We start from the raw sequence: 19,271 nt of genomic DNA, 5'->3' as shown, positions 1-19,271 counted from the left end.
AAATTAGTGAGTTTTTCTTTTTCTTCTTCCTTCTTTACCCCTTTCACTGAGAATGCTTTCATTGTTATCTGAACTTATTCAGTGATACGCTCAAGAGACAACTAATTTTGAGAACTCTTTTTAGGTAAAACATATTTTCATTTCAAGAATACCAAAGGGACTGGGGATGTAGGCCAGTCAGTAGAGTGCTTGCCTAACATGCACAAAGCCTTGTGTTCAAATCCCAGCACCCCATAAACTGCGTATAGTGGTATACATCTGTAATCCTAGCATATGGGAGGTAGAGGCAGGAGGACCAGGAATGTAAGGTCATCCTCATTTACACTGTGAGTTTGATGCCAACCTGGTACAGTTGTGACCCTGCCTCAGAAAGGAGACAAGTGATGGCATGAGAGAAGAGAGAAGGTTGGAGAAAAAACGGGTAAAAAGATATTATCTTAACATTTAACATATAAGAAAGCTAATAAGTTAAATGTCCCTTTAAATTGATATGCCTGAACAGTCAACATCAGTAAAACTAAGCCCTGTGAAACTCTTGATTATCTAGAATCATGTGGGGAAAACAGTATCAAAGAGGTTTAATATAAAGCTCTTGTCCTGTCTGTCTGATTAAGTACTGTTTACTAGGCATCTTGTGTTTCTAAAAATAAGAATAATAACAAATAAAACTCCCTACCACTAGAATTTTTAGTAGTGTCAAAGTTGTGTGAAATCACTTAGCAAGGAATATAACTTTTAAATTCATATAGAAGTCATAATGGTCTCTGCAAAAGCTGCTTCATTCAACAGGAGGCAACAGAGCATCTTAGAAATATGACTCGGGCCTTGTTATATTATTGCCTCGATCTCTTACTTGATATGTTATCTTGGAAAAGTTGCTAGACCTTAAAAGATAAGTAATATCTACTCCACACACTAGACGTAAGATTGAGATAATGGATATACAGTAAGTTCCTTTTATACACACAGAATCTATGTTAGTCTAGATCATGTGGAAACCTACAGGTAGGTCTCTTTGTTGTATTATCCAATGTTGCAAACTTTCTTAGTTCCACATTCAGAGACAGTCAAGTTCACTGCAGCCATCGATACATGGTTGTGAGCTTCTGGAATGTAAGATGTGTAGATCACAAAGAATGGAGGAGGGCACTGAGTATATCAAAAGGGATGCCTGAAGGAAGGCAAGTGCAATTCCATCAACTGTCTTGGAAGCATTTTCCCAGACCCGTGCAAGGCACTGTTAACCTCATAACCAGACATTCCAAAAGTAAGAAGGTGCATTTGTGGCAGTAAAAAACATGAAATAAAGCTGAAAATATTTTAAATAAAAGGGTTTCGATAAGCAAATTTAAGGAAAATCTGCCCTGCTAGCTTTCTTCTGGTCAAATTAAATCACTAAAACTTAAACTACCGTGTACAGAAAACTAAAGTTCATAGGAGATTCTGGATAAATTTCCCACAAATATGATACGATACTGTGAAGTAATTTGTAGTATATTTCAACAAATCTAAGAGTTATTAGGTGTATTACCATTTATTTTACTGATCATTGACATTATCATGCCATATTACCTACAGATAAGCGAAAGCCTGGTAACTTTGTCCTTACCACATGAACGATAGAAGAGTAATAACAAGTTGCTTTAAATGTCAGCTGATATTTATCCTGGTTCTCAGAGCTCGACCCTGCTTCTGTGGATAAAATCTGGTGACTGCGGTAGCACAGACCACACAGGAATTTAGGATTGCATTTCATTCTAGAAGGCATCTCAATACCAAGCGAGAGGGCGAGCACTGCCGTGTTTAGGGCTAAGGCTTACGTTGGAAAGCCTTCAAATGGTGAGGGAAGGGAGAAAAAACAATAGTCAAGAGACTCAGGCTCCTAACAGCTTACCTTTTAGCGCCAGCAGGTGCTCCTGTTTCGGGGGGTTCACTTCCATCTTGACAGGCACTTCTGATCTCAGGCTCAAGAGTTTCACCTCGCGTCGAGAAGGAAACTGCAAAACACAAGTCCCGGAAGACCCGGTGTCAAATGCACGCCTAACTTCTTTCTGCTCTTGATAAAATCTTTTTGCATTAAATCCGTTTATGGCCCCAGTGAAGATCTTTTCACGAAAGCCACTCCTTCGCTCAGAATTACACCGGCTGACTTCAGTGAGCCACTTTCAGCTGACAGTACATGGCTTCCCGAAGGCTTACCCGGCGCGGTGGAGGGGTGGGGGTGGGGGTGGCGGGAGAGAGGGAAATACTCGAGTGGCATGCTGGGATTTGTAGTTTATTTTATACAAATTTCGCTGTGTCGGGGCGGGGATTAGCTCGTTTCAGTTCTGGAGGGAAAAAAAAACCCGTTACGGGAGCGGCACTTTCACCCTAAAGTTTTATTTATGCCCCATCCGTCCTTTTTAATCTTCTTTCTTCTCTCCATTATTCGCAGACAGCTTCATGAAAAAAAACAAGCGTTCACGCGCCGGTCGTACAGGCCGATGACTGACGGAAGAGAAAAGGCCGGAGGAGGCGGAGCGGCGCCCTGCCTGGACTGCGCATGCGTGCCGGCGGCCTGCGCGGAGGCTTCTGGGTAGGTCGCCCAACCCCTCCTCTCAGTTAAAGGCTCTGCTGCTGCTGTGGCGCGGCCCCTGCCAGGATGGCTGCCCTAGCTGTAAACAAGCCCGGAGCCGGAGTAGACAGTGGGCGGCAGGGCAGCCGGGGCACGGCTGTGGTGAAGGTGAGGGAACTTGCGTGCTCTGTTCTCCACCTGCCGCCTCCCTTCGGCTCATCCTGGAGACCTGGTCGCGACCCTGCGGCCCAGGCTTGGCCGGGCGGGATGCGCGGCTCCCCCCGGAACCGGGTGGGCATTACGAGCCCCTCCCGTCCCGCGGGGTCCTGGCCTCCTGGCAGGCCCGAAGTTGCCTGGCCTTGTAACTCGGGTGTCGGTCCTGGGGCTGTTTGTGAAAAGCACCGCGTGGGCCTGTGGAAGTTGACCTGGATTGGTCTCCCCCCTGCTCCTGGGTTTTCTCGTGCAGCCTCAACAGGCTTTAGTAGGCATAGATCTATTCAACAGCCTTTACAGTAGACAAGTACTGTGGTAGAGGTCTCAGCTCGCCAGTATCTGCCTAAAAGGTAGATGTTAATTCTCATTTTACGTGGAAGGAACCCAGGGTTGGGGTTAATACCGTGTGTGGTAAGGGCCCAGCGTTTACTGGCTGTAAAAGTCTGCTTTTCAACCTTGCATTGTTTCTGTAATCATAAAAGTGCATTTGTGGCCGGGCGGTGGTGGCGCACGCCTTTAATCCCAGCACTCGGGAGGCAGAGCCAGGCGGATCTCTGTGAGTTCGAGGCCAGCCTGGGCTACCAAGTGAGCTCCAGGAAAGGCGCAAAGCTACACAGAGAAACCCTGTCTCAAAAAAAAAAACCAAAAAAAAAAAAAAAAAAAAGTGCATTTGTGAGCCGCCCTATGCCTCTGAATAGAAGACTGTGAAAAGTCGCCAACCGCAGCATAGTTGGGGTTTAACAAACTAAATGTATGGTGCACCCTCTGCTTGGAAGATTCTACCATATAGTTATAAAATGCTTTTTCTAAAGATGAAGTCGAAGTGCATGAAGCTCGTTTCCCCCATCCACTGTAACATAGCTCAGAGAGGAGTGGTTTAGGGAATAACTTTGGAGATCATCTGTAACCAAGAGATTGGTGTTCTCTTTCTGAGTGTGTGGACATCAGTACATTTTTTAAAATTCTCAGAAGTGATTTTAATGTATACTTACTTGTATTAGTAACAGTGAACCAAGCCCAGTTGGACATTCTTTTAACTTGTTAAATGGTAGATATCTTTTTTTAACAAGGGTCTTTTTTTTTTTTTTGAGGAATTTATGCTGACAATTTATTATTAATCGTTTTTATTGTTTTTTGATTCAGTTAACTCTTTATATTTAGTTGAATTCAGATTACATTGAAAGTACAAAGATCTGAAATGTAGAGGAGCCCTCCTTATTAGGCATAATTTATGTTTGAGATTTACTATTTTGAACTGTGCTTTTGCAAATGGAAAATACCTGCAGAATATTTTGTAAATTCAAAGTTGTTTTTTTCTTTCCATAATTGGAATAAGTATCGTGTCATGTACTCTCTTAGCCCTTTCTTTTCACTTTACCTGCGATATTCTGTGTATATACATAAACAACTTTAATCTTTAGTGGCCTGCAGTTAGGGCATATGAATGCACTATAATTTATCTTTCAGTTTAGTATTTACGTGTACATTTACTTTGTTTTTAGTTCTTTAATGATGTAAATGGTGCTTTAAAGACTAACGTATTGATCTTGTCATATGTGGGCTGGGGATGTGGCTCAGTAGTAGGACTTTTGCCAGACATGTGCAAAAACCTGGGCTCCCCAGCAGTGGAGACGACACTGTCAACAAGGATGAAAACATTGGGATTTTGTTGTGTGGGTAGTACAGAATAAATTCCTTAAACTGCTAAATTGCTTCAATGGATACTGTTATTGCTCAGTAAAATTTTCATATCAGTCAGTGAAATTGTTTTCCTGCATTTTCTCCAGCTGCTGCATTTCCTTAATACAAAGCATTAACAACTTTTTTGAAAAAGTATATTGGTGTAGTTTTTTTCTTTGCACTTTAATGAGTTAGATTGAACTCTTTTTTTTTTTTTTTTTTTTTTTTTTTTTTGGATTTTTCGAGACAGGGTTTCTCTGTGTAGCTTTGCGCCTTTCCTGGAACTCACTCTGTAGACCAGGCTGGCCTCGAACCCACAGAGATCCGCCTGGCTCTGCCTCCCGAGTGCTGGGATTAAAGGTGTGCGCCACCACCGCCCGGCTAGATTGAACTCTTAATATAAAGTTTTCTTTATATATTTAGGTTAATATAACTTAAGATATTTAATCTGTCTCCTTTTTTCCTGTACATTTAAGTTTCTTTGGAACTATACCAGTATTCAAAGCAACTATGAATTACCAGTTTAATTACAGTAAAAGATGTTTGCCTCTCATTATTTATTTATTATTTTAAAGATTTATTTATTTACCCTGTATATGGGTGTTTTGTCTGCATCTACATCTGCACCACCAGAAGAGAGCATTGGATCCCGTGGGACTACAGTTTAGGTGGTTGAGAGCCACTATGTAGATACTGGGAATTGAACTCAGGACCTCTAGAAGAGCAGCCAATGCTCTTAACCACTGAGCCATCTCTCCAGTCCTGCATCTCAGTTTTTAAGTCTAAATGTATTGGAGAATCAAGTTTAAAATTGTAATGGACCGGGCTGGAGAGATGGCTCAGAGGTTAAGAGCACTGGCTGCTCTTCCAGAGGTCCTGAATTCAATTCCCAGCAACCACATGGTGGCTCACAACCATCTGTAATGAGATCTGGTGCCCTCTTCTGGCCTGCAGGGATACATGCAGGCAGAACATTGTATACATAGTAAATAAATAAATCTTATAAAAAAAAGGAATTGAGAATTAAAAAAAAAATGTGATGTGTCTAATGAGACTTCCATTCTAACTTTTCTATTTTTGTGTTGTATGTGTTTGGTGGTGGGTTGAATTGTTTTTTTTTTTTTTAATTTTTATTTACATAAGCACATAGTTGCTTGCTATTTGGAGTGTACTGTTTTCTGCTCTTGTTCTAAGAGGGGAAGACAGGCTAGTCAGTGAAAGTATTGATGTGGTTTGTCTGATGAGTCAGACAAACAGATAGATGTTCAGAGTACATGGGAACCCAGAGGAAAATTGTTTCAGTTGGAGTGAGAGGTGGGTAGACCAAGAGATACAGTACTTGGGAATTTTTTGATTTATGAATATAAAAACTTTAAAAAGGAAACCAGAGGGTAAATGTTTAGCTGTTTCCTCAACATTCATTAGTATAAAGCAAGAGTCAAGAAACCCTGTCCCATCCTGGGACACACTTGAACCATAGGGTCTGCAGGGTATGGCAGTGAAGCAAGAGTACAGGACCAGACTCTAGTGTCCTGATGGGTAGACAGTGGAGTAATTCATTGGGAATATTTTTTTAAAGTAATTAAAACTGAAAACAACACAAACAATAGTTAGTTGTAAAAGCACTAAAAATGATATACTTTGATAATTACAGTTTATGATTATTTATAAAATATTAACCCATGGACCTGAGAGTCAGAGTGAGCCAGTTCTCACAGCTTTTTTTGACTGCCTTTCAGTAAGTCATATACCTGTGATTAAAACTAAATAGACAAATATTTTCCAAGTCAGAGCTACTTATTAATAAAGAGCAGGAATTAAAATTTAATTTTTAGCTAATTTGTTTTTTGCCTTTACATTATTTTGTGAAGTCTTGAAGATACTTGAATATTCCTTGGAGACTGACTTTCTTTTTTAAAGATTTATTTATTTATTTAATTTATTTATTATGTATACAGCATATGTGACTGCATGCCAGAAGAGGGCACCAGATCTCATTACAGATGGTTGTGAGCCATCATGTGGTTGCTGGGAATTGAACTCAGGACCTCTGTAAGAGCAGTCAGTGCTCTTAACCTCTGAGCCATCTCTCCAGTCCTCCTTGGAGACTTTCTTACAAGTTCTTTATAGTTTAGAAAATTGATTGTCATCCCAATACACATTTTAGATTTTTTTTTTTTAAATCAATGGTGTTATAGTTGGACATAGTGGTGCATGCTGTAGTGCTAGCCTTGGGGAGGCAGAAGCAGGAGGAGGACCACTGTATGTTTGAGGCCAGCTCAGACTGAGGTCCATCCAGGGCTGCTCAGTGAAATGTCATCTTACAATGAAATAAAACAGGATTTGGAGAGATGACTAAGCTGTTAAGAGAGTACTGACTGCTCTTTTGGAGGATCCGGGTTTGATTCTCAGCACCCACATGGTGGCTCACAACCCATCTGTAACTCCAGAGAATCTAATGCTGTCTTCTGAGTTCTGTGGGCACTGTACCAACATGGTGTACAGACATATATTCAGGCAAAACATCCATCCATATACAAAATAAATCTCAAAACATGTTTTAAAAAAAGAAAGAAAAGCAAAATGAAATGATTGGGGGCTTAAGTAGAATTATAAATTGTTGCATATTCAGTTTTCAAAAGATTAGATTATGTTAATTACGTTAATTTGCAAAATAAGGGTATTTCAAAGAGGTTTCACTTTGTCAAGGTCTGTCAAATGGAAATGAATAAGAATATGATTTAAGGTTTTATAACTTAGTTTCCCTGACCACTCCCTCCCCCCACATGGAGGAATAAAGTAACAAGGCTGATTCAATATACTAGATCAATTCTTTTAAAATATAAAATATTAGAATATTGTTTCAATAGTGTTTATAGACATGTTTCTGTTTCTAATACTAGGTTCTGGAGTGTGGGGTTTGTGAAGATGTCTTCTCTTTGCAAGGAGATAAAGTTCCTCGCCTCCTTCTTTGTGGCCACACAGTCTGTCATGACTGTCTGACTCGCTTGCCTCTGCATGGAAGAGCAATACGTTGTCCATTTGATCGACAAGTAACAGACCTAGGTAGGAAAATTATTTGTATGAGTGTAAAGTAGAAAATTATTGGTGTAACACAAATGACAAAGAAAACAGTTTCTTTACACTTGCTTTTTTAGATTAAGTTCCAAGAGCTTTCAGAATTTGAGTTTCTGTTAAGGTCAGTGGGATTCTGACTGTAAGCTAGCCCACTCTTAATTACCAGTGAGAATCTGAGATGTTAACACTAAGAGCTTTAAGAAGTATCAGAAATATGTGCTACCCTTATTCAAACAAATGAGAATACTGCATTCATCACAGATTAAATCCTTTGCCTAAATTCAATAACTGTTTTCTTTAAATATGAATGAGCAGGTAGTCAAAATATATATTAAGTCATTTGAGTTTCAACATACTTCCTTTTTTTTTGCTTTGTTTTGAGATAGGGTTTCTCTGTGTAGTCCTGGCTGTCCTGGAATTTGCTTGGTAGACCAGATTGGCCTTGAACTTAGAGATCTGTCTGCTTTTTGCTCTCCAGTCTTGGGATTAAAGGTGTGTGCCACTATGCCAGCTAGATTCTTGTATACTTCTAAGACTACTTCAGAATCAGTGTTCACATATTTTAAAAATTAAATTTTTTGCATCTATTTGTGTGTGTGTGTGTGTGTGTGTGTGTGTGTGTGTGTGTGTGTGTGTGTCCCCAACTCAGGTGATCAGGCTTGGCAGCCAGTGCCTTTATCCAAGGATTTATCTCATTGGCCCAGATCTAGAAAGTAGAATATTAGCATGTGAAAAAATATTTTACAGTTTTAAATAAGTTCTTACTTTACTCTGTAAGATAAAAGAATTTTCTCTAAAACACTTTTTAAGGCTGATTTATTTTTTCCAGGACTTTAGCACTACTTAAGACCAGGGCTGGAGGAAGGAGTGAACTGACTCCCGTGAGTGGTCCTCTGCCTGCACACTTGTATTGCGACACCCTTCTATATAAGTGTGTGCACACATCCACACACAGAAAATAACATAAATATAATAAAAGACAGATATAGTCATACTGCATGTTAAAATTTAAATTATTTATCCACCTCTAAAAGGAAGCAAGGGTGCCTCTATTTTTAGGTTTTAAAATGCTAAGAAACATGGCTTTAACATGTTTTCTTAAGGTTTTGGCTGTCTTTCATATAAATAAATATATCTATTCTCCAGGAAACTAATGCAAGACACTAATGACATCATATAGATAACATGAACCTACTATGGTGAAAGAGATGTCTCTGTTTTAAGGTTCATTTAGTTGACTTTTTATTCTGTAAGATAAAATATCATTACCATTTCTTCATATACAACCAGATATGTAGAAATGGTAACATTTTGCAAATATAGGCTAGAACGTTTTTCTACTGTTTGGGAGAGCCCTCTACTTTCTCTGTGATACCACAGTGTGAGGGTTGCTACTCCCGGTGTTAAAAGCAGAAGTTTATGACAGGGAGCACTTAGTCACATCCGAGGTTGAAATCGACTCCTGTCATACCAACATGAGCAATGCCAACTCTTTCTTGAATAAATGTTGTAATGACTGTAACTTGTAGGCATGTTTAATTGTGATTCGTTTGTGGAATACGCTAGTGACTTTCCATTACTAGCTCCAATTTTTTAAAGATCTGTTTGTATTTGTACCATAGAAATAATATGTGTGTGTGTATACATACTATATATTATACATAAAAGAATATACTATATATTTTGTACTGTATATATACACATTATATATGTTATAGAAGTTTGAGAAAAATATAGAAGCAGATCATTTGTAATTACTTCTTCTAGAAACAAACTGCTCTTATTGTTGATTATCAGTTCCTAATCTGAGCTCTTCTTTGGTCCAATAAGTTGTTACTTCTGATGAGCAATATTTCTGGCTTTCCTCTTTCTGTCCCTGTGGTAAATTATACTTCTCTACCCTCTATAACAGTTAGGTATGATTGTGGTATTAACTATTGAAATGTGAGTAGAAATATAGTGTCAACTGTCAACTTCAGGTAAAAGTTTTTAAGAGGAGATTGATGATGATTTGAAGTAACACTTCTTTTCTGAAACAGTGAGGTAGTCCATGAGAATGGAGGCTCAGTGCTCCTCAGCATGGACAGTGGGGAACAGAGCCTTTCTTATCTGCCCCAAACCCCAAGAAATTGTAGGAACAACAAGAATCTGTTATTTGAAACCTAAACAGTGTTAGGTACTCATGGGAATTTGTGTATTCCTTGCATAATGACTAAATTTTGGGGAAATTGCCAAGGCCGTATTTTTAAATGGTTGTTTTGAATACTTAAATGCTTATATAAATGGAGTAGATGGACCTCTGTTTGTAAAATTCATGGGACAAGTGGAAACAAGGAGAAAGCCTTGACTAGGGCAGCAAAACTGAAGGAAGCTTACTGTAGTGGTCTGTGGAGGGCACCGAGAAAAGTGGTCACAGAAGTCAAGAGGAGGGTAAAGATAGCCTAGTGTTAAGAAAGGTTTGTTTCTAATGAAAAAAGATGACAAACAGGAAAGGAGCCTGGTAGACCATGCCACCATTATCTTTTTACCTTTTTATTTTATTAACAAACACTTACTAGATGGCAATCATGTCAGATAGTATTTGTGCTGTGGAAACTCACTGGATCCTATCTGCTGAATGATGTGGCTGTTATTTGTAGGCTCAAAAAGAGTGGGTGTTTGCCAAGTGTATGCATAGATATGCATATGTTCTTATGTGCTCGACCTGGGGTGAAGCAACTGTCTGTCTTCATTTAAACCTTCTGGATCCCTACCTGAGAGGGCTTATTCTCTTGCTTTGTTGTAAGGCTCTATGAGGTGTCGTTTTTTAAAAATTATTTTTATTTTATGTATATGGCTATTTTGCATGCATCTGTGTATCTGATGCCTCCGGAAGCCTGAAAAGGGTGTTAAGCTCCTCAGAACTGGAGTTACAGACAGTTGTGAGCCATCATGTGGGTATTAGAAGTCAAATCTGGATCCTTTGTAAAAGGCAGTCAGTATTCTTAACCACTGAGCCATCTCACCAGCCCCTACTGTGAGGGATTTATGTAATCATTGACTGTCACAGGTTTAAAAAAAAAGGGGGGGGGGAATCTTTAGTTCTTCTAGTTGCAATTTACTTAGAAATGAATTTTTTTATGTCCATATTTAATACAGGAATTTATAAATGTGAATTGTAACTTGTTTTTGTGGTCATGAAATACATTTAATTCATTGTAAACAGTTTATTCCTGTCCCCCCAACCTGTGTGTGTGTGTGTGTGTGTGTGTGTGTGTGTGTGTGTGTGTGTGTGTGTGTAAGTACTGTGGACTGAACCTAGGGCCCTGCACATGCTAAGTACACACTCTGCCATTGAGTTAAACTCCTTTCCACTGTAATATCTTTAAAAAGAAATAGAGTAAAACACAGCAGTATATTGCACACTGCTATAAAAGTATTAGTTTGTCAAGTTTTTAAAAAAATCTACTCATGTTTATGTGTATAGTGGTCATACTTGTACATGTGTTTATATGTGGGAGTGTTTGTGAATATGTATCTGCCTGTATGTAGATGATCGAGGAGGTTGATGTCGAGAATCTTTAGGAACCGTGCAGTATTGCTAGTCTTGCTACTGTTTGCTCCAGGGATCCCGTCTTTACCTTTTGATGCTAGAATGACAAGTGAGCACCATACCCACCTGCATTATGTGGCTTTATGGCAGCAGGGCTCTCCTGACGCTTGACAGCAAGCACTGCGATCACTGAGCTTTCTCCCCAGTGTTGGCCTGGATTGTGATAGAAAATGCATTTCTTATTGTACGTAGCGGTAAAAATATTTGAAAAATATTAAAATACTTGTTTTAATTTATGTAGTAAAAGTAAAAAAGAAAAGATTTGTAAGGTATGTGTCTGGTTGTGCTGAGGGTGTCTTTGGTAATATTAACAAGCACTTGTCTTGGCAACTTTTAGACATAATTAATGACTAAACTATATGTGCTAGTAATTACTCTTAAAGATTGAGGTAAGTTGACTAAAATTCCATTTTGTTACATTAACTTTTATTTTCATATTTTTCCTAGGAGATTCAGGTGTCTGGGGGTTGAAAAAAAACTTTGCTTTACTGGAGCTTTTAGAGCGATTACAAAATGGACATATTGGTCAGTATGGATCTGCCGAGGAAGCCATTGGGATATCTGGAGAGGTACTGATGGGACTTGTTGAAATATTTATTATAAGATAAATTTTTTATCCTAAAATATTTTCTGATATTAGCACAATATTACCTTGTTTACTTTATCTGTGAGTTTTTAGAAACATAGCTTTTACTCTATTACAGTTCTGATGTCAGTACTATTCTCAAAAATAAAACAGAAACTAAATTTGTTGAAGTTCTGTGTCTAATCTGCTTTATGAGTAAACTCTTTCCTTATCATACTTCAGTTATTTCTAAGGAAAACCTTTAAGATAGAAGATTATGAGAGAGTAAGAGGAATGTTTAATCTATATTAGTACAGGAAATGCGAAACTAAACCTCAGTAGCAAAGTACAAGAAAAGATAGACCCACTTTGGAGAGGCTTTTCAGTTTAGACATGAACTAACTTAAATGTAACAGTGGAATCTGAGGAGCTTGCTACTACTAAATATTTTCGAAACAATAAGAAAAATGTTAAACAATATGCTTGTTGTTCATTTTCCGGACAGGCAGATGTCTGGTAAATATTGCCAAAACAATCCATTTACAGTGTGACAGCACATTATTAACATTTCAAGAGTTGTCTGCATAGCTTACTTAACAAATGATAGATTTCTGTATGAAGGATATTTGCAGTAAATAACTTGGTAATGGTGTTAGTTGTGGACTTTAAAAACTGTGTTTTTGATTCAAGGGGAAAAAACCCAATAGATTGATTGCAAATATCCTTTGGTGATTTCTTTCTGTTAAAATGAATTAGAAAAATAATTTTCAAATTGAAATGTTCTCATTTATAAAACCATTGCAGTTCTTTCATATGTTGTATCTTTTACCTTTATTTTAAAATCATATTATGTACTGTTAACCTTATAAATTATTTGTAAGGCCTACAAAACAGAAGACATGAATATATTATAATACAAATGCATATTTATCATTGCAAAATAAATTGTTTCAACCTTTGGATCATTTTTTTAAATTTAATTTGACAATAAATGATACAATTTGTGTACTGTCTAATTTTTATTTCTGGAAAAATACACTAAATCTCCCTTGCAAATTACAGCCTTTTAATATAATACAGAAGTTTTCAAAGCATTTCTCATCATCTGAAAGATGATTTTTACACACTTCTAGTGCATTTTATAAAGACTTTGGTATGGTTCAATGCAGAATACTTGCTTACCATAGTTGCAGCCTTGTATTTGAACCCCAGGACCACAAATAGACATAAGAAATACTTTTTGTTACTTTAAGAACTTAACAATAATATTTAGCAGCTGACATGGAGCTTATTATTTCTGAATATGTGGTTTTCAGTCATGATTGTAATCCATTCACCCATGGAGCTATTGGCAAGTACTTGTGTATATTTGGGGAAAAAAATACATGCAATTCAGCTCTCAAAATCTATTGAGATCAGAATTTTCCATCTTGAGCCAAGAGTGTCTTTTGTTTTCAAAGTTTCCACAGCTAATTCCATACCTTAGTATGAGGTTATTTTACAGCATGGTGCTGATTTTCTTTTTATGCATCCTCATGACAGGTAACTGAAGCAGTGGGAATTTAAGTCTTCCTAACAAATTAGTAATGTTTCCGTGGTTCTATTTCTTTTGAAGGTTTGATGGAAGAGATCTTTGCACTAACTGTGAATCTATGAGATGTTTTTGTATGTAGTTCCATGGAGAGCATTTGCCTGCCATTTATAAGGTTCTAGTTCAGTGCCCAGCACTGGGGGGAAAAAGACTGTTCACGAGAATAAATTTATTCTTGCCCCAGAATCATAACCCACGTTGATAATTAGTCTCAGAGATAGCTTCTTACCTTCCTGAAAAAAAATAACTTTTTAGATGGGTAGGTAGCATGTGGCCTTTGTACTTACCACTATATTTTGATTATTAAATAACATTTCTGGGAGGCTATTGATGCATGTACTGGGTCCAACAGACCAAACCAATATAGAGTTTAAGTATAGTTTAGTTAATGGAAGAAGCTGAACTTTGGTTGGTTAACAACATCCTTGTGACCAACTAAGCTTTTTCCAGCTGACTAGTTATTAAGCTGCAGCTGGTTGTTATCTGTTTCTTCCTTCTGTTCTGTTATGTGTTTGGTTGCATCGTGGATTAAAATTTCCAGAACTTCTAGCTCTAGAAGCCACTTATTTTGAGGACCCTTTTACTTTGCTTACTTTGGTTTTCTTTGTTTAATTCATTAGTTCTTTGTTTCTATTTGGAATGATTGACTTAACAAATTTCCTTTTTTAATATCATGTATAAGCCTGGTAAAGTTAAATAGAAAAGGTTGTGGGGTTTTGTAGATCAAAATTTGCCATGTTCGGTTTTAAGGCATTAATTTTTTGTTTACCAGAGCATCATCCGCTGTGATGAAGATGAAGCTCACGTTGCATCTGTATATTGCACTGTGTGTGCAACTCACTTGTGCTCAGAGTGTTCTCAAGTTACTCACTCTACAAAGACTTTAGCAAAGCATAGGCGAGTGCCTCTAGCTGATAAACCTCATGAGAAAACCATGTGCTCTCAGCACCAGGTGCATGCCATTGAGTTTGTTTGCTTGGAAGAAGGTTGTCAAACTAGCCCGCTCATGTGCTGCGTCTGCAAAGAATATGGAAAGCACCAAGGTCACAAGGTACGAATTTAATTCAGTTGGATGACTAGCTATTTTACCAGACTACCATTTGTTTTTCTTGACTTGTTTATTTATTTGAAGACAGAACTGGTGAAAGTTAAGTGATTAATGAGTTAGTCTCAGTAGCATGAAAAACACTGAGGATTTTGGTTTCTGAATAGTATAATTTCAGAGAGGCTTCATGAGTATTTCCAGCATGAGACAAAAAGTCTCATTTTTGCTTGTTTTTACAATACTGTACTGCTTAGATAATACTTACATCTATTGATAACTCTTATGATATAATTATGGGTGAACTCTTGGTTTCTTATATAACAGTACATGTACTTCCAACTTCTGTTTTATTTCTTTGTAATACAGCTCTCTTAAAAAGGAGTGAAAGTAAATTATTTTTTTTGTCTTCTAATGTTGTACGTGTTTGAAATGTTTTACAAAAGCCACTTGTGGCTGATGTTCATTTATATTAAAAGGGATTTAAGTAGTTTTTGTAAATCAGCAGACACCACTCACCACTATGAATTCTTTCCTATAATTGTGTTGTATTTACAGCATTCAGTCCTGGAACCAGAAGCTAACCAGATCCGAGCATCAATTTTAGATATGGCTCACTGCATACGGACCTTCACTGAAGAAATCTCAGATTATTCCAGAAAATTAGTTGGAATTGTTCAGCACATTGAAGGAGGAGAACAAATTGTGGAGGATGGGATTGGAATGGCTCACACAGAACATGTATGGATTCTTTCTTCCCTCTTTATCTTCTTAACCTTCTCATTCTTACGTTTGCACCTTCTAATAATTAGTGCACAGTTACAATGTGCTAGTACTACACTGGATCCTTTTTTGAAAATGTTTTTGTATTCATGGTATTTATCATCTATCATATAAAGGAGTTTCAAGTTTGATAATTATTTTGTGTTGTGGATAGGGAAGTACAGTATACTTGGTAGTATGTAAGATGTATAACACATCATATAGTTCATGGAAGGCTTCCTAGAAGTGATGTTTCAACTGAGAATTGAGGGAATTCAGTTAAAAGAAGAGTGGGTCGGGAGTCAGTTATCCGATGAAGAGAAGAATGCACCTAAGTGATTGTAAGTAAGGGCTGGATGGATTGTGGGTTCTTCAAGAAGTTCACTATGTGTGCAGCTTTGAGCTGGGTCTGACAAGAAGAAAAATTGAAGAGTTAAAGGCTAAGTCATGCCGGAATCTATTAGTCATGCTGAGGAATTTAGAATTTCAGCTTAAGAGCAGTATGAGCCATTAAACTATTGACATAGGAATGAAATAATCACATTTACATTAAGAATGCTACTGTTAAATGTAGAAAGTGAGTTAGAAGAACAGTTGGAAGCAGGAAGATCTATTAAGACACTGTTGAAATCATCTAGTTTAGAGATATTTATGTCCTGGAATTCTGGAGTAGCCGTAAAAAGGGTGGAGTTGAGATTGTAAAGGATAGTTAAGTCTTGGCAATTTGTTGTCAGTATTGATTGGTGGGTGGTTTGATTGGTCAGGAAATTAAGAGATGTTAGAAGGCTGTTTGCATAATCGGATGAGAAGTTATATTGTGTGGACCAGTTTGCTGGAGGTGGTGGTAGGAAAGCATGACTGGATTCTGGAAATATTGTGAAGTCAGCAGCATTTGCCGAGACTAATTACAGAATATGAAAGAGATGTTAAGAATGAATTGTTTCTTCTTTTTTCTTTCTGTCCTCTTTCTTTTCTCTTTTTAGCTTTAACCTGGATGAAGTTACCATTTTCTGAAATTAGATTTGGAGATGGGGACAACTGGAGATTAGGTTCCATTTTGCTACAGATATTATTCATTCATTCATTCATTCAGTTTTTCAAGGCAGGGTTTCTCTGTGTAGTTTTGGAGCCTGTTGTGGAACTCCCTCTGTAGACCAGGCTGGCCTCGAACTCACAGAGATCTGCCTGCCTCTGCCTCAGAGTGCTGGGATTAAAGGCATGTGCGCCGCCGCTGCCGCCGCCGCCGCCGCCGCCGCCACCACCACCACCCAGCACAGATATAATTTATTAACAGTTTAATCTCAAAGTTACATAGTTTGTAATATACATACTTATAAGGAAAGTTCTAATGTAGGGATTAAAATCTCTAAGAGTTTAGATGGTATTTAAATTTTGATATTTTACATATAAAATATTTAAGGTTTTAGCCGGGCGGTGGTGGCGCACGCCTTTAATCCCAGCACTCGGGAGGCAGAGCCAGGTGGATCTCTGTGAGTTCGAGGCCAGCCTGGACTACCAAGTGAGTTCCAGGAAAAGGCGCAAAGCTACACAGGGAAACCCTGTCTCGAAAAACCAAAAAAAAAAAAAAAAAAAAAAAAATATATATATATATATATATATATATATATATATTTAAGGTTTTAATTGTTTAAAATTTATTCTTGTCTTCATAGGTCCCAGGTACTGCAGAGAATGCCCGATCATGTGTCCGAGCTTATTTTTCTGATTTACATGAAACTCTTTGTCGTCAAGAAGAAATGGCTCTAAGTGTTGTTGATGCTCATGTTCGAGAAAAACTGATTTGGCTCAGGCAGCAACAAGAGGATATGACTATTCTCTTGTCCCAGGTTTCAACAGCCTGTCTCCATTGTGAAAAGACTTTGCAGCAGGTAGGTACTTCATTTGTGGCTAGGCTATACTTTTAATGTTAACTGCACAATAATCAGAGATAGGCTTTTCTCTTTCATAATTTAGTGACTGGGCTCAACTGAATGTATTAGCATTGCTCTTAGGACATAGTCTCTAACTTCAAATTGTTGCAGTAACTGTATTAATGACCTCCTGTTCATGCACTGTTCCTGCCATAAAGCTGTTGATTCCAGGACTCCTATAATGTCATTCTTCAATCATGCCCAGCCCATTTGCCTTTCTTTATCACACATGTTTTGTCTTTTGATGTGGAGTATATTCTTTTCTTTCAGTGGAAAGCTTTCTTCTTCATGGTGTACCTCAAATGTTTACTCTTGGAAGCTTTAATTCATTATTCAGTTTGCGGATGATTTCCTTTTCTTAAGTGAGATTCAAGGTTGTTCTAGTAAAAATGTCACAAGTGGGAGATATAGGGGTAATTATTGCCCTAGGAATTTTTGAAAATCTGCAATCTATCTTGTTTTTACTGATGTTCTGCTAATAATTGTGCTGATTTCAAACTATAGCTTAAAACGTGAGCTGGGTGTGTTGGCGCACGCCTTTAATCCCAGCACTAGGGAGGCGAAGGCAGAGGCAGGCAGATTTCTGTGAGTTTGAGACCAGCCAGGTCTACAAATCGAGTTCAGGACAGCCAGGGTTGTTATACAGAGAAACGCTGTCTCGGGGAAAAAACAACAACAAAAACCAAAAAAACAACTTACCATGCTGAGATTATTTTTCTCTTACCTGTCTCATTGTACTTAAAGTGTGGCCAGCCCACAGGCTCCTGTTAGTCTTGTTGTTGAGCCCTTGTCATACTGACTTGTAAGAGTGGGTGTGTGTCCTAGCTTGTTCTCTGTTGCTATGGAAAATGCTGACAGAAACCATTTGGGGGCTGGAAAAGGGTTTCTTCATCTTACAGGTAACAGTCCATCAATGAGGGAAGCCAGGAAGGAAGGTGGAGACAGGAATTGAAGCAGACACTGTGGAGGAATGCTACTCAATGTGTTGCTTCCCTTGGCTCGCTTAGTTAACTTTTTTACATAGCTGAGATCCACCTGCCCAGGGGTGGCACCACCTACTGTGGACTGGGCCCTCCATTGTCAATTAGCAATCCAGAAAATGCCCCCCAGACTTGCCCATGGGCCAAGCCAATGGAAGCAATTCCTCAGTTGAGGTTCCCTTTTCTTATTTATGTCAAGTTCATGACCAGATTTTCGTGACAATGTACATGCCATTTATAATGTCTTTTAATTCTTGTCTTACTCTTCTAAAATCTAGTATTGCTACTGGGGCTAGAACCGTGTAAGTATCTGTATTGTCTCCTAGCTCCATCTTGGACACTTTTAATAGGGAGCAAGAGAGGAAAACTGGAAGTCAGGAAGCAACTTGCTATGGTTTACTCTTGGCTTGGGGTTCTTGTGACTGTCAGTCCTCATAGGAGGAGATGAAGTTTTGAAAAGCTCATGGGGTCCTTTTTACAGGTTTCTTACATTTTCACTGCACACATGTGGTGCATGGACAAATATGCAGGCAAAACACTCATGAACGTAAAATTTTCTTTTTAATTTTCCCCACTTCAGATATTTGTCATTTAATTCTTGGTCACGTTAATGCTAAATGTTCCAAATGTGAAGTTATTAATAGACGTATACAAATAAAAATTTGAAAATTTAAACAAAGGTTTATGTAACTGGGTGAGGTGGTACACTCCTTTATCCTAGCACTTGGGAGGCCTAGGCAGGTTGATTTCTGTGAGTTTACGACTGGCCTAGTCTACAGAGTAAATTACAGACCAGCCAGAGTTATCCAGTAAAACTCTGCCTCAAAAGTAATAATAAAAGAGTTTAGGTATGTATGTGTGCACACACACTTGTATTATAAAAGTATCTAAGTATGTCCAGATGTACATACATAGGAAGGCCACAGAACAACCTTGAGTGTCATCCTAAGGAGTGGTGTGTACCTCCTTTTACGTATGGTCTTCCTGAGCCTTAGGGACCCTCCTCTCTCTGACTCCTGTTGTGTGTAGTCTGAAAAATTATTTACAACAGCCATAGCTTCCGTTTTGAATGAGTGAAGTGAATTTCAAACCAACGTAAAAGGACAAATAGTAATGATGATAGATAGGCGGATGATGATAGAAAAATGGATAGGTGGGTATAGATAGACAGATTGGAAGGTGGAGGGGGGAGAGAGAACAAGGAAAACATCAGATTGGGTGCTCAAAACATGCAGCAGACACTGACTGGGGAAGCCCCTCTAAGGCAACCAGGTAGAGGCTCT

At 38.2% G+C, this 19,271-nt stretch overlaps 2 protein-coding genes across 9 annotated transcripts in view; one reads left to right on the top strand and one right to left on the bottom strand.

Annotated features, from left to right (window-relative positions):
- Positions 1 to 2,538, bottom strand: part of LOC102910361 (trafficking protein particle complex subunit 13) — a 36,378-nt gene extending 33,840 nt beyond the window's left edge. For 4 of the 8 annotated variants that reach the window (XM_076552145.1, XM_076552147.1, XM_076552150.1 and 1 more), the window contains exon 1: positions 1,895 to 2,189. Coding sequence is in view for 4 of the 8 variants with exons in the window: in XM_076552152.1 (XP_076408267.1) it covers positions 1,895 to 1,940 (46 nt within the window). In the remaining 4 variants the exon portion in view is untranslated. Of the gene's footprint in view, positions 1 to 1,894 lie in introns of all 8 variants that reach the window. The other 4 variants (XM_076552153.1, XM_076552154.1, XM_076552152.1 and 1 more) reach the window with 3 other exon arrangements.
- Positions 2,539 to 2,559: 21 nt separating this feature from the next.
- Positions 2,560 to 19,271, top strand: part of Trim23 (tripartite motif containing 23) — a 32,764-nt gene continuing 16,052 nt past the window's right edge. Inside the window, exons 1-6 of the mRNA XM_006982745.4 lie at positions 2,560 to 2,722; positions 7,351 to 7,513; positions 11,565 to 11,686; positions 14,046 to 14,324; positions 14,874 to 15,056; positions 16,751 to 16,966. Of these exons, the coding sequence (XP_006982807.1) occupies positions 2,642 to 2,722; positions 7,351 to 7,513; positions 11,565 to 11,686; positions 14,046 to 14,324; positions 14,874 to 15,056; positions 16,751 to 16,966 (1,044 nt within the window). The 5' untranslated portion in view covers positions 2,560 to 2,641. The remainder of the gene's footprint in view (positions 2,723 to 7,350; positions 7,514 to 11,564; positions 11,687 to 14,045; positions 14,325 to 14,873; positions 15,057 to 16,750; positions 16,967 to 19,271) is intronic.

Source organism: Peromyscus maniculatus, chromosome 15 (assembly GCF_049852395.1).
Source record: "Peromyscus maniculatus bairdii isolate BWxNUB_F1_BW_parent chromosome 15, HU_Pman_BW_mat_3.1, whole genome shotgun sequence".
Classification (NCBI taxonomy): Eukaryota; Metazoa; Chordata; class Mammalia; order Rodentia; family Cricetidae; genus Peromyscus; species Peromyscus maniculatus.
The sequence above is the reverse complement of the archived record's forward strand: the minus strand, read 5'-3'. Positions and strand labels throughout refer to the sequence as shown.